This window comes from Lepisma saccharinum, chromosome 10 (assembly GCF_977018435.1).
Source record: "Lepisma saccharinum chromosome 10, izLepSacc3.1, whole genome shotgun sequence".
Taxonomy (NCBI): domain Eukaryota; kingdom Metazoa; phylum Arthropoda; class Insecta; order Zygentoma; family Lepismatidae; genus Lepisma; species Lepisma saccharinum.
In genome coordinates, this window is record NC_139238.1 from 44,835,967 (window position 1) to 44,852,339 (window position 16,373).

The 16,373-nt window shown below is 38.1% G+C and overlaps 1 protein-coding gene across 1 annotated transcript in view; it reads right to left on the bottom strand.

Annotated features, from left to right (window-relative positions):
- The window catches only part of LOC145994082 (uncharacterized), a 184,427-nt gene that overhangs the window by 30,719 nt on the left and 137,335 nt on the right, over positions 1-16,373 (bottom strand). Inside the window, exons 17-19 of the mRNA XM_083130167.1 lie at positions 13,658-13,774; positions 11,147-11,257; positions 6,633-6,731 (exon numbers count right to left, since the gene is read on the bottom strand). Of these exons, the coding sequence (XP_082986293.1) occupies positions 6,633-6,731; positions 11,147-11,257; positions 13,658-13,774 (327 nt within the window). The remainder of the gene's footprint in view (positions 1-6,632; positions 6,732-11,146; positions 11,258-13,657; positions 13,775-16,373) is intronic.

A 16,373-nucleotide genomic window follows, 5' to 3' on the forward strand; every position in this document is an offset into this window, starting at 1 on the left:
GTACGTGCAAATACCTCTGGCATGTCACCAATTGTCCCAGCAGCGACACTAACATGAGCAACGAGGTCCTGAACACTTTCCACAGGGGTTTCATACACGAGCCTTTTCATTTCTCCCCATACAAAGAAATCCAGTGGTGTGAGGTCGGGGGAACGAGGTGGCCACGGCAAAGGCCCACCCCTGCCAATCCAACGATCGCCGAAAATATCGTTGAGTAAGGGCCTGGTTCCCCGGTCGAAATGTGCGGGGGCGCCGTCGTGTTGAAACCAGATACGTTGTCTACTTGCCAGTTGCACGTTTTCCAAAAGTTCAGGTAATACGTCATGTAGAAACACCCGATAATTCCCACCACACAAAATAGAGGGCAAAATATACGGGCCTATCAAGTGGTCACCTACTACGCACACCACACATTCACTGCGAACCTATGTTGATGATGGCGCACAATGATTGCATGCGGATTGTCCATATCCCAGACGTGGCTGTTGTGGCTATTGAACATGCCGTCCCTGTTGAACATTGCCTCATCGGTCCACAAAACTATTGTTGTGAAATCTGGAATGGCAAGAGTTTCTTGCACGTACCATTGGCAGAAATCCATGCATAGGGGAAAGTCCGTGGGCAGTATGTAGTGCACCTTATGCAATTTGTATGGGTGCAATCCCTCCTCCTGAAGAACGCGGAACACATTGCTATGGTGGGTTTGTCGCGTACGAGCAATGACAGGTGTGCTGGTGCCAGGACGGTCTCGTATCGCGCCCAACACGTCCTCTTCAAATTGCACAGTGCGCACAGTGCGGGGTCTTCCACAATCCCACCTACGGGGTAGTTGAGATCCAGTTTCACGCAGACGAGCATCAAGTCTTTGAAAGAGTGCATGTGCTGGTAACCGCCTTTTGGGAAAACGTTCGTGATACGAACGCCTTGCTTCACGGCTGTTTCGGTTTGCCTCTCCATAAACGAGATGCATATCAGCAAGCTCGTGGCTAGAGTACTCCACCATTGTCCTCTTCGAGAACTGCCCAGCAACAGGGGCACTTTCCCTCCGAGTGACAGATCACAACTACCGTGATTAGCACCCACGTAATGTCACACAGGTGTCCACGCAGTTGTTGCAAACCGAGAAAGAACACGGGAATACGTACTCTACGTACAATATTCCTTGGCGCAATTCAACCACACACAAACGCCAGACTAAACTCCACGCTGCGAGACGCAGAACAGACAGGAAGAACAACGGTCGACTACACTCTCTACGTAGTATCCACCAACGCTAATACGTAACAGGTGACCTACACTCCCAGCGCCTCTAGTGTAGCTTTCTGTATAAATTAGCTGAAATCAATCTCAGCGTAATCTGACGGCATAGCGTCATTTTCGGGTGAATTTCCTATTTCGCGAGTGTGGGACGGTGTCCCAGCAGTAGTGGGACATGTGGACATACGTCATCATTTCTTACTGCCTACATTCCGATCTCAACATTATGTAGAAAATAGTAGTAAATTTCCTATATTTTCCATCAGGCGATTCCCCACTTTCTTTGAGAGTCTCCTTGCGCAATTTACGCTGGGCCTCAATTGCTGCACCATTGTATTCGTCAGGCACGGCTTTCTTTCTATTCTTTTAATCCGACATTGATATATTTCTTCCTTCTTGAGTTATTGTGCTTTACACATGGTGTGAGGCGATTTTCGCACGCCTGTCACTCGTAAACGGTGCCGATTTCGACATTTTTTCACATGACATTTTTTCCTTGTTTTTACTTGGCGATTCACCTCCCAAGCGTTGTAAACGGAATTTTGCACCACCCTGTATTAACAGTCTTATGGAAAGAAATACTTTGTTTTTCATTTCCTGGCAAATTGTCTCGAATGAACATTCATCGTTTTTCCCCCTGGCCCTTCATATATATATATATATTTTCGGATAACTGTTCAAGTTCAATTATGCATCTACTTTTCGAGTTTTGAACTTGCATTACTTATTATTCAATGGAGTTATGTAATATTGTTAATTTTCCCACAAAATTGTGTACAATGGCTCAACAAACGAAATGGGTTCAGCGCTGAACTTGAAACGGTTTGATAAAATTGTTTGTTTACACCCAACCTTCTACCGATTTCCTGCCAAACAATTTCCTCATGAACAAAATTGGGCAGGACAACGAAAGGATAGAGGGTGGATCGTGGCATGGTTGTAAAAAGGTTGTCGCTTTGTAGGCATACTCCCTTTTATTTGAAACATGTCCGCTGATGAAGCAGAAATAAGATTTGGACATAATTTTATTTTTATTTCCTGAAAACATATTCCTTTCAATTCGATTTTCCTCTCCAAGGGACTCGCATTTGCAGATTATGCTAGATTTTACCATTATGCCAATAACAGGGTGCTAGGTGCCAAGAAAGATCAAACTGTGCTAGGTTTAGTACCATTTTGCTAGGGTAGGCATCGCTGACTGAGGAAACTCTTGCTGGTTCCTCAGCCCTCGCTGATCTTCGCAACCTTCTCCCCTCCCTTGCACTGCCCCTTCCACTCCTCACCCATCTGTCTGTAGGATGAATGCCGATGTTCCTCAGCGAGTAGCAGCAAAGCCTGTGAACATCATATTTTGGCTGCTGCTGGAGCGAGAGGCAATTGCATGTACGTACACTGCGCTCATCATTTTATGACGCACATTATTATGAAACTCCTAAAAAGTAGACGACTCGAAATAAGTAAAAATGAACTATAGGAAGTTCCTCATTTCTTACATGAAGGAATCGGCCCTGAACAAACAAAATGACTTGTTGTGTCATGTTGCTTTGTGACTCATCATGTTGTGTTGCATCGCGTCGTGTCAATTGCATCTGGTGTGCAGCTGGTCATACTAGTGTATTTCCTGTACAGATATTAGACCTGAGATAATACCACTTTGAACTGATACTTGAACAGTGTATCAATTTAACTCTAAATTCTAACCATTTGTAAATTTTATGATTGACAAAAGTTTTTTGACTTTACTTCTGTGTTGGGCCTCTAAATAAAACTTGAGTGTTGCAGTACCTTCATCCCTCATCCATAGTTACTGAGGATGCTGGAAGAATCAGTCTCATGAGGTTCATGAACTTGTAATACCTCATCATAGTAAATTTTGTGAGTGATTACATGAGCCCCACAGAGAAGTGCAGCAAGGAATAGTGAAAGTTCACACCTGTGTAGTGATAACAAGTTCATATATCTTCAAGAAGGTACATTTCTAAAACACAAGTAACAATAAATTGGCATGTTTAGTACACAAAAATTGGGATTCAGAAAGAGGATTTACATGAATATTTTTTTATAATCTTTCAATCATCTTTTCCTATCAGCCTGATAAGGACCCTTACCTGTTATATCTCATATTTTATTATGTCAATACAATGTGATTTCATTGAAAATCAGGTACTTAAAACTTAATCATTGTGCTCTTATTTTTTATATTGAATAAAATCAAAGGTCATAAATTTTATGAATGTTTTGCCTTTACATTTGTCTAGGAAAAGTTAGCTTTCCAGCCTTAAATATTTATAAACTATAATATTTATAATTATCCCATTTAAAATGTTGGATATGAGGTGTGTTAAAAAAAGAAAAGACCGAGCTTTTTCTGTTCTTGCTTTATTGCTCATGATACACACTTTGCACCACTATCCCTTTCAAACTACTCCCCCCCAGCGTCAATACACCATTGCCATAGTTTCTTCCAATTTTGGAACTCCTGCTGGAACGCACTTTCTTTGATGGCACGCAGTACTGTTGTTGCATTTCCCTGAATTTCCTCGATGGTCTGCAAACGCCATCCTCTCAGAAGTGGTTTCAGTTTGGGAAAGAGAAAAAAAGTCGGCAGGTGCCAAGTCAGGAGGATAGGGTGCATGAGGCACAGCAGAAGTGGGATTTTTTACCAGACAACTTGTGACAAGGAGCGATCTGTGAGGTGGAGCGTTGTCATGATGCAACAACAAACTGAGCACAAATTTTACACTGACACGATGCATATCAAGTTTTTCAGTCAGGATATTATGGCAGGATCCTACACTTATGCCAACTTCTTCAGCAACCTCACGGACAGTTAAACGAAGATTTTCATGTATCACATCGCGAACAATCTCAGCATGTAGGTAGTCTGTTGACGTAGAAGGTCGTCCAGCCCTTAGATCTTCGGCAATTGAACTCCTGCCCTCATTAAAGTGCTTAAACAATGAAATCACTGTGTTCGGCTCATGCAGTCATCCCTGTATGCTTGGTTAAGCATTTGGAATGTTTCCGTAAAAGTTTTCCCAAGTTTTACTTAAAATTTCACACACACGCATTGTTCCTCCAACTCCTTGATTGTCGCTTTGTCACTAATCTGAAAGCTGCTTGTGCACGACCTCACTCTATCGGCTGCTACTTGACAACTAACGCATAGATCGGAACCCAGTAAAAGGCAATCTGTTACCAAGATATGCAGCTAGGTGCGCACGGTAGCCGGATCATGCCATCTGCAACAGTTCGCATGCTATTAAAAAAAGTTCGGTCTTTTTTTGAACACACCTCGTATACATCTAGAAGAGGTAATTGAAAATATACATAAATTTGCTTATGGGATAATTATAGCTGTCATTCAATAACAAACCATATATGTATTTTCTCACAAAATACTGTTAATTTTGAATAGTTTCCATGACATTTAAACTGCTAAAATATCAAGCAGAAGGCTTTAGAAAAGTATTGGCCGGTGTTTGGGTTGAAATTCCAACTGATACTTTCCTATGCATCAGTATCAACATTGGTTCATCTTTTCAAAGTATGAAATTATACAATGTGATTTGTAGGTGGTGTTGTAGGCATGAAACATATGTCATATGATTGATTGATTTAAAATGTTTGGATATGGCCATTTTGCACCCTTCAGTGTATATGGGTAAAATCACCTTATTTAAAACCCTTACCTTAAAATTAAAAAAAGGATGTAAAGAGCCCTTGAGAAAGATTAAAAATGCAAGTGACCTGCATAGGACAAGCACAAATATTAAAAAATAAAATAATAGTCTAAAAATTACCTCACAGAAAGTGCTCTTCTCAAAAAGCTAATAAAAATGGGCTAAACAGTGTCATCCTCTCCCAACATAGCTGACAAATTGTTCAGAAAGTTAAACCCTGTCTGAGGTAATTTAAATCGTCACATTCGAGAAGGCTGTGCCGAACACTTAAAACAGCGTTGCATTTACGGCACAGCAGAGGGTCCAGCTCTTGTACCAAAGGACGATGTGTGAGATGACTGTGTCCAATTTGAAGCTGCATTAAAATTACTTCTTCTTGGTGGGAGGGACGGGACAAAGAACACTAAGCACCAGTTTTGGGCTTGATAGCTCAAAACTTGCTGCCCCGTACTTCACATAGGAATGACTCATGTGTCTGCAGTGGCATATTAACCAACTTTTCTCATAGAGGGGCAGATGGCTTCTTTAGCTGTCATAGCTACATTCATAGTACCAATGATTATTTCTTGGTGGTTTCTGATGCTTGAGTGTGGAGCCACCTAACTCCCTTTTTAATCTGCCCTGATCTGAAATATCCAGCATATCTTCTCTTCTTGGGAAGAGACTTATCCATTCTATAGTCACAATATTGATGTTTTGATGTAAGTTAAGAACTGATACACTGTTTAGCAACAGTTTAAAACTAATTTTTACTCAATAAACTGCACTCAAGTCAGTTAATCCAATAATTTAAGGAAGCATTTATGCCAAGTGACAATTGATGTGTGACATACTGTCTTTCAGGTGATATGTCACATGAAAAAGTATGTTAAATGCAACCTTTCAAACCAGAGTGACTTGACATGCTGCATGTGTCACTTATGTCTCCTTCGTACTTGGCTATTGCAGTGTGTTGCCTCGGTTATGTATGGACACTGAATGCTTTATCCTAAGGACCTATACATAAATTTTTAGAAGAGACAAACTGGTGAAACAATTTGAACGTACGGGTTGACAATATAATAAAGCACCATCATGAACAAAATTTCAAATTTTAAATACAGTGTTCCTGTGCCTTTATGTACTGATCAGCCGAAATGCACTTTTCCACATAAATGTAAGTGGGATATATTTTGAGCACTTCGTACATGACTATTTGTGCTTGAAAGAGCTACCACTTGATACCACTACCACTAGAGTCAATGTGAATGTAGCATTTGAGCCACTGCAGTGCTTAAGCTCTTTGCTTCATCCAGACTGTCATTTGTCACTTTGTAACCCTAATTTCACATGTCAGCTGATGCTTGTCACTTCAGTGTGAAATCTTCCTAAGAGAATAAGTTTTAGATTTTTCTATACTAAACAAAACTCAAGTCTCAGGGAATCTGAAGTGACTCAGGCAGTTTTCAGTCTTCAGCTCTTACTGCAGTAAAGCATTTATTCCTCACTTTGAAAAGTGCAACTACATATCTTCAGAGACATATCCAGAATTTTCGATCTGGGTGTCTAAATCTATATTTAGGGAATGTAAGGGTAAATTTAGAGACAAAATGGCCATAAATTGAGACTTTGCAAAAAAAAAGGAAAAAAAATAGAGGGTGTTGAGGAAACTATGGGCTAGGGTTTTGGGGGGTGTGCAGATAATTCACTGACCTTCACTATTTGTTCATTGGGAGGATGGATCAGGAATATCCCCTCACCAGTCTGCGTAAGAAAGAAGAAAGTTTTCAAAGGTGCATCTTCTGTTCCTTGCTGCAAAATTTCAATTTAATCAGAATGCTGTTCTAATGATACAAAGAAGAAATTTTATTTATTACAAACAAAATTATTAATTGATTCAGTAATGCCACATCTCTCTAGACAATCATAGTTTAGTTTAGTTTATTTGCATCCAAGGACTACCGGTGTGTACAAATAACAGTACATGGTAATATAGGACATGTCAATACTTACATTACAATACAATACTACATTAATAGATTTTACACACACAAATACAAAATACATAGCCAAAAATTGTAAAACATTGGGTCTTACTCTGGTATTATATCAAAATCACAAAGAAATATAACATGAGAAGATATAGAACACTATAGCCTACTTCTAGGTGATACTAATTATCCACCTTCATTTGACATTTAAATTTACAAGAAGAATATGTGATTATACTACATTATATACATTTTGTCTTATGTAAAAGTTGTTTCCATGTATTCAGCTATAGAATAAAAAACATGCTTCAGAAGCATCAATTTTATCTTGTGCTTGAATATCATCAATTTTGGTTCTTTCCTCACATCTTGTGGTAGTTTATTGTAGAGATATATGGAAGAGTTTAAGGGCCTTTCTTACATAAGTTAAGGTGGCAGTGTTTTATGTGAAGTTTGTCTTTATTTCTTGTGTTTAGGCCATGTATTTCCTCATTTCCGGCAAAGTTGGAAATATTTTGCTTAACATAAATTAAGCATTCATAAATGTATATGCAGGGGAGTACAAAATATATTAATAAGAAAGTTTTGTTGCCTCATTTAATAAATCTGTCAGACTTTATGGTGTAGCAGTGCAGTGCAGTTGATATAAAATGTGTGTAAAAATGATTGTTGAGATTTGGTAATTTATTTCTGCAAATACAGTGGAACCTCAATTTTATGTTTTTCAGGGGATCAAGCTTAAAGAAACTTAAAATGAGTGAAAATGTAAGATTGGGGAAAATTTTATAGCATTTTGCTCTAGCGGGACCATGGATATTTAATGTATGATGCAGGAAAATATAAAAATGGGGGAATGTAAAATTGAAGTCCTTGAAGTGCTAAGGCCTGCCAAGTGACATTTTACTGAGATCTTAGTCAGCTACTATTGCTTTTAAATAGCTCCAATTGTCCTAACGATGCTGGATCAACATCAACAGTTTTGGATCTCCCACCAGGAATCGAACTTGGGACCACTTGCACTAAAGGTGAGTGTGCTCACCATTTAGCTGCATGCAAACTCTAACATGCTGTATAAAAGTACAAGAAAATATGTGGATATAATAGTAACAATATGAGTTTATAACACTATGAATTGATAAAAGAAATCCTGCAAATGTCACATGACACACATCCAAGCAGTAGTCCAATTTTTGCTACACCCAGCATGTCTAGTGTAATAATCTTTACAGCATCAGCAACCTTGCACTTCAATCCTGGCATACTGGATGGTACGGATGACACAAAAACTCTGTTGTTCACATATTCCCAGGTGTTTAGTGACATTGGGTGAAGGTAGGGAAAAAAGCAGGTCACTGGAAGAAATTGAAGTCCTCAACATTACCCCTTCTGATCCCATGCGGGGAAAACATCCATCAACTAGCTTTAAATGTGTTGAAGATGATGGACAAAATTTGAAGCCTCTTTCCATACTGTCAGTCAGCATCTTCAACTCACAACTGGCATGCCACAGGTTGTTTTAAAACAACTCTCACAAGGTTCACTTTTTCTCTTTCTCCAGACCCAAAACTTTTTTCTTTATGAAGCCACCCACATGTATGTAGCTGCTCATTCAATCATGCTGTTGTCAGATGGGGAGGAACTTTAAAATTGACACTATAAAGTTGGTTGAACTGAATAAAAATAACTAAATTTCACCAAAAACTACAGTTCACAAAATGCTCTATACTGTGGCATCAGCAGAGAGAAAACAACTGTGGCACATGATCAAAGAAACTTTTGCATCTCTGTTTCATTTTATGTGACATACCTACTTCTGCATAAACTTTCAAAGCCATACTGGCAGCGTGAAACCTCAACAACCATGAAGTTATTCCCTATTTTGGTTGTACTGTACTTTAAAAATCTTTTTATTTCAAAGGTGTGCTGCCTTCACTGTTCTTAGACAATTCAATTGAACAGATAGGTTCAAAAATAAAGGAAACAAAATCCACTATTGTTTATCACACTGTATTCCATGGTCAGAAAATATCAAACTGATATGAAAATTTTGTGCCTAATTGTATGGCAGTCACTATGGTCAAAATTAGTAAACTACCCTTCCTTGGTATCCATCCAATTCTGCCCAATATCTTTGCAGAAAATTTGTTTACAATAGTACAGAATAATGCAAGGTATAGTTTCATGCTTCTTCAACAATTTGGAATTCAGGTTAATTCTATTCCACTTCTGTAACACCCTCTGTTAAACTGGTTATCATGTTTATATTGATTTAATTGTACTCATAGTTATATCATTGTTTATGCATAGATGCATATTACTTCTCTTGGACAAAGAAAGATGCAAGACCTGTGAAATTCTTCCAATAGAGAGGAAAAAAGGCAATAATGATACAATAAATAATTTCCCTCTTCATATTAAAACCAATTTTACTGCATTACAAGTATGAAGTTTGGTTCATGGTGTTATGGTCAATTGATACATTGTTGCTGATGTTCTCTTACAAATGTTTGTTAGTTTGTACTTCTTCTTGTTTTATATAATATTTTCTGCCCTTTTAGACTAATTAAGATGGTGAGGATGAATGATATTCAAGGTTCCCATTATTTTTTCCAAAACAAATTCCCAGGCATTTTCAGGGTTTTCAGAGAATTGGACAATACATTTCCTGATCATTCAGCAATTTGTTCACATATTTTGTTACAGTGAAAATCTAAAAGCTACTTTCCAACATAGTTGCCGTCATTATCCAAACACATATTATGCCCGGGAAACCAGCTTCTGTATTCTAGATTCACAAAAGTCTACTGCATGACTGTTGAACCACTTCATGACTTCTGCTTTTACCATCATCTTCACCTTTCAAGCATTTCCAAGATGCTTCTTTAGGCAAAGAAACAGGTGAAAGTAATTGGGAACTATATCTTGACTATACAGTGGATGCTCCAAAACATCCCACGTGAATCTTTCCAAAAGTACCATGGTGCCATCCGCAGGGTGGAACTGAGCATTGTTGTGAAACAGGCAGATGGCACATGTCAGCATTCGCATCCTTTTGTTTTGAATGGCCCCTAGAAGCTGTTTCAAGATCTGACAATGTATAGCAGGATTTATGAAATCAACCAGGAGAATGCAGTGTCCATCCCAGAAAATGGATGCATTTTTTTTTGTCTGAAATTGAAGTTGTTAATATTTTTTTTTTGTTGGGGATCATTGGTATGGCACCATTGAAGTGACTGTTGCTTGGATTCAGACATGTGGTGGTAAACCCACATTTCATCTCCAATCACAACTATCCAGAACCGCTGTCCTTCCTCTGGATAGCACATGAGAAAGTTCAACATGGAACACATCCATTTCATTTTGCATTCTCCCATTAACATTTTGGACACTCAGTGTGTGCACAAATTTCTGTGCCCTAATTGCACAGTTAAAGCCACACAGATTGTTTTCTTAGACACTTTGTGGAATGGGGAGCATGCAAATCTCTTATCATCAACCACTGATTTACATTACTGTTTCTTCAATTTTGTGAAGATAATTATCTTATAATTATAATCGAAGCTCAAAGGTCATGAACATCAGTCCTACCTCCCGAGACTTTACAGCACCACTTCATCACATTTTGTCCATTCATAATATCTCCATAAACAGCAACAATTTTTCTTTGAATTCATGCATTTTGAAACCATATGATGGACTACAACTTGCATTTGGTGGAATTATGGACTGGCTCTGCTATTTCAAACATCTGCTACTACAAACTAATGTAAGGAGAAAGTGTAAGGATCAAGGCCAAAGCCAGTGTAGCCACAAATACACAACATTTCCTTCGGACTACACATGATGTATCTTTACTTTCTGGATGCATCTCGTACAATCAAATGTTTCCAATCTAAGCATTACAGGAAATATTTATATTAGAGAATGAAAGTACAGAAGGGACTAGAGATTTTGTGGTTATTGAATTTTTGTAATCTCTGTTCTTTTTTAGTTATTCTTATTTGTTTTTAAACTGCAACATTATTATTATGTGCAAAAATATAAAATGCTCACAATTAAATCATATGGAACAAAAATGTAATTCCTTATCTTGGGAAAATTGGTTGTTTTTCTGCTTCCATACTGATTGTTTAATTTCCTAACACTTCTCATTGTATTCTTTATTGCATTCCTCTTACACTTAAATTATCACATGGTCATTTCTAGAAAGAATATCACTTTTATTAATTTACATACCTGTGATTCATCTTCAGTGTTATCAAGTTCTTGATTTTCATTTTCTTCTGGAACAGTACTTAATTTATAATCTTCAATGTGTGCAGCCACTTCTGGACTCGATTGAGACACCTATAAGTAAATTGAATGATTAGTCACTTGACATATTGTTAAAAGGCAAATACGAAGGGAAGTCATTAAATAACAGGAATTTTATTCTAAACTTCATAGAGATTTATGCAAAAAAAACATTGTCCTTAGCAACATACCATAAAGGTATTGTGATGATCGAACAGTATGCACCTGCACAGTAGTTCATGCGGACATGACCACTCCACTGTTGACTTGCACCATAGAAGAGCAACGAAGTGTAATTCGTTTCTTGTGGTGAGAGGAAGTGAAACCTCCTGTAATCCACAGCAGAATGAAGGTTCAGTACTGAAACAAGTTTAAGTCAAGGGAGAGTGTACTACATTAACGGATTCACTACCCGATCTGCTGTTTCACTGTCTCAGTTGCAATGCAAACTGGCATCCCACTCTGGTGTTCATCACTGACATTTTGTCTTCTGTTTAAAAAAACAGATCTTTCCACACATTCAGATGCTCTCCCCTAACATACAATTGCTCTAGTATGGGGTCAGAAGAATTATACATGTAAACACTGACTGTAAGCTGATAACTATTGGTTTACACTGGCATTATTTGGCTGTTCCTCTTTGCCAGATAGTTTTCCAATTGTGCACGTGTGCTGAGCAATTCTGCAAGCCAAATTCTCAAGGTTTACACTTGCAAGTAACAAATTTTCCATGAGTCACCTGGTGCTGAAGTACACAATCTATTAAACATGAACTTGAATGCTATCAACCTGAGCGAGTTGAACCTATTTTTGCTGGCGCTATTAAGTGGAAGCCAAGCTCTCAAGGCTTACATGTACATTCCATGCCTGCACATGTCCCTTGTCACATGTGCAATGAATGCTCTTTTACAGATAGGAGGGAAAAGCAGTTGTTTGTGTTTTTGCAGTTGGTTGTAAAGTGTCGGTTGCCACTTTCTACCAATGGAAATTCTTCCATGTTATTTGACGGTAAACCAGATAACCAACTTTTTCCACATGTATAGAAATTGCTACAAACTTTGAAGTTATTGGACTTCTGTTTTTCTTTTACTTGGATGTCCACATTGGTCTTTTATTTATATTATATCTAATTGATATATAATAAATATATGCATTTTTTTTTTTTTGCAGTAAAGCAGGTCAAATTTTCAGAATACGCCACTGCATGCTACTTTGGTGTGAACTCCTCATGCTACATGTCTATTTGCATGAAATCTCTCTAAGTATCCTGGAAATGTTGCAGTATATTTGTGTGCCCCCCCCCCCCCAAAGTGACATACATTCATAATTCTCACTAAAAAGAAAGATTCATGTACATGATTTTTCACTTTTAGAAACGTAAAAGCAAAGTTCCCCATGCACTTGCACCATGCCATGAAGTATATATAGGGAGATGTTGGCATAGACCCCATATATTCTTCTATCTCAGTCACTTTTGAGGTGATGTGATCAGCACCGAGTTCCTGCCACCTTTACCACCTTTACTCCATTCCCCATGGTTCCCCCAGATACCATTTATTTGAAGCTAGGTGAATCCCCCCCAGAGCCACTTTACGCAGGCTTGAGAAATTCCTACCTTTGAATCAATCCTGCATTTCCAAGTGGCAGTCAGACACCACTAGACAACTGTAACTCCGACATTTAGTAAAGATTTTTCGAGTTTCTCCACTAAACGTTTGCCTTTCATATCACATTGACACACGTATGTTATCAGTATCAATAATGTGTAGAAATTCTCACATCTGTACATTCCTACAAAGCAGTCAAAATACAGGGTGTCTGGGAAAGAATTAATGAAAAGAAAGCATCACATCTCTGAAACTAGAGCATCCATTGCTTCCAAAATTACATATTGGAACGATGACCTAAAGAACGTGCAGTACCATACAGTATACCTTAATACTGTTGTGTTGTTGATTTGGTGTTTTAAGTCCACTTTATGCACAGTATGGCTAATCAGGACTGGACCTACGGTTTAAAGTGGGATCCGAACCACTATGTGCCTCCACCGGGTATCGAACCCGGGACCCCTTGATTACAAGGCAATGACGAATACTGTTGTGCACTAGTATTTCCTCAGCTAAGAAAATTTGCATTCTCTCCCCTTCCCACCTGTCTCACTGTAAACATGTTAAAAATTTAAATGATAGGAGCATCCCCCAAGCTATTTCCAAGGATCGAGAAAACATCCCTCAACAATTTCTGCTTCAATGGTAGGTGTGCATCACTCCATGAGGCAGAGTACATCCAGGTGAAATTCAACCCCACAATAGCACAGGAGAAAATGCACTGCATTTTTGGGCTCACTTCCAGTGTATCCAACTCAAACTTTGAGGGAATAAACACAATAATTTCACAGATGGGATGGATTTCTTTTTCACTAGTTCTTTCTCTGACAGCCTACAGTTTCCATACCTCCTCCTCCTCATATGTCCAACCAACATCTTCCAAAGAATCTTGTAAATTCTTTTCCCCATCACCTGCTGAAATTGAAGACTCCTGAGACTCTGTTGCTCCTTTGCCCTGTCTCTCCTGTAAAGCACAAGCATGTAAATATGACTTGTCCTGCATAGACATATTTTACAAGTGTATGTAACAGGACTGAAAACTAAAACTACAAAAAATACAGCTAGAGTGGTACTCTAATGTTAAGTTATCAGATTTAATATTTTCCTCATTGTACTTCCAATCTTTTTGTTCCTGCTAAGGCAACATGTCACTGTGTAATATTTATTCATATTTTTACATTTTCTTCTCATCTCATGTTCTTTAGTCACAGATCCTTGAAAAATGTATAACTGAGGTTCCACTGTAGATTCTACTCCAAAATAAGAATAGAAGACATGTACATGAAGAATAAATGTAAAGAAGAAAGTAAGAATGGAAGTAAATATCAATTAAAAAATTTAATTTTAATATTAAACTAAGGAAGTAAAGGTAGCTGAGAAAACAGAATTGAAAATGAGACAAGAAATTTCTCAAAGTACAAGGTATAAAGGCCCCAGATTGGAAACCCTGTGATAATTGTAGTTTTACCAGTGGCCTAAACTTGGTCACTCATATTGCCTGCCAGTGTACTAAAATAGAGCAATAATTTTCACATTATATAAGTTATTGCAACTTCAAGAGCTAATTCAGTAAAGTAAGTCAAAGTAAACTATAATCTTAAAATCTTGATGCATAATTTTCTGTTGCCATTGTTCTCACAAGTGTGGGAAAATTTAATTGGAATATTTTACATAATTGTTTGTACTAAGACTAAAAATAGATTTCCTAGATTTAATTCTTAAATATGCAGTTTCATGGCTCCCAATCATCAATGGCATAACATTATAGTATGCTCATATGCCCGGCATTCCCTGATTTAAAATTTCAAAAATGCATAAATGCTGTAAATGTAAAGTAAAACTTCACTAATTTCATATATGTTTGACCTTCATGGCATTATAATAGTTAATTTTTGTGATCCGCTTGCAACGTTCCACTAACAACACTCATTCTAGCATTTTTTTCAGTGCCTTTCCTGGCCGGATGCCAGGTAGGTTTGGCGTAAAGGACTCTATATTCCTTGCTGCCTATCTGGAGGGAAAGTTTGAATCTCTACAGCACGCGTGCAATGTTCTCTTGAATGCCTGCCTAGGGAGCAGAGAGCCACGTGATTGGTTCTAGGACTCATGTGACCCTTCCTGCCTTCAGACGCAGATGACAGAAGTAGAATTCCTACCCGTTTCTTCGCGCTCGTGCTGTGTGATGCTACAATATGCAATATTGACTGATGTAACTTTACCAAACTCAAATATACCATTTCTTAATGACCACTGCATTGTATAATTTATCGCACGAACAGCGATGTGCATTAAAAACTAAAAGATCAACACATTTTTTGTCAAATAAGCTGGTGATGTGGTAGAAGTTCAGCCTGTGGCTGCTCTACCACTTAACCCACAAAACTATTCTTTTTATTATTATTATTATTATTATTTCATTAGTATCTAACTGCTTAATATTGTGTCAATGGAAGTGCTTAGCATTCATTTGAAAACTCTTTACATCAAATGGTCTCTGGACAAAATTATTTTAAAATGTATATCAGCATTCTCAAGATGCAATAAACAGTGGTCTGAACCACTAATCGGCACTGTTACGTCAGTAGAGTGTATGATAGTTGGATCATCCACCCACCTCCGTGTCAGAGTGTTTTGCACAGCTTGCCAAGACGACAGAGGTCCGTGGTTCGAATCCCGGCATGAGCAAGGGTGTCCCTTCATCAACTTCATCAATATCATCACTTATATTCATATTTGCAATTAACAAAAAGTGGTAAAAAAGCGAAGAAAAATAAACCAAATCAATCAGTAGTTGGATCATCCACAACAATGACGTCTATTGTTGTTCAGAGACGCTTGTGAATCAGGTAGATTTTTTAATGACTTGCGTCATGCCGAAAGGTACAAAAAAGGTATAAAACACCAGAGTTCAAAACATTTGTTGCATAGTGAGGCATCTCATTTTCTAGCTAAAACATGCATGGATGATGTTTTATTGAAAATCCAGCTGACTTCAGGGAAATAAACATTGCCTGTGGTGACTAATTCCATAAGTAAATTATTAAGCAAGAAAGGGCCGACCCTTCATTCGGACTTGGTGTTCCCACCTGAAATGCCCATGCTTTGATCACATATTCTTGATCTCGGCCATTTTCGAGGTGATGTGATCAACATCATGCTTTGTATACCTTTACCCTCCAGTGTTGCCCTCCCCGGTACCCATTGATTTGAAGCTGGGTGAGCCCCAGAGCCACTTTATGCAGGGGACAAAACCTGAAAAATTCCGACCATAGATCACCCACACTGGGAATTGAACCCAGGTCTGCCACGTGGCAGTCAGATGCCCTACCAACTAGACCATCATGGCTCATAAGTTATTCAATACTCTTCAAAATAAATGAACAAAAATAAGACAAGAATTATATGGAATATCTTCCACCAAGAAGCTGGTTCAAGATATTTTTTTGTATTCGTTAATACTGGCAATTACAAAACATTTAATTTTTCTGTCTTTCACAGGCTATTGAATATTATTACAAAATTCCCTGATTTTTCGATGAATTTTTTACTCACAAGTTAATTTT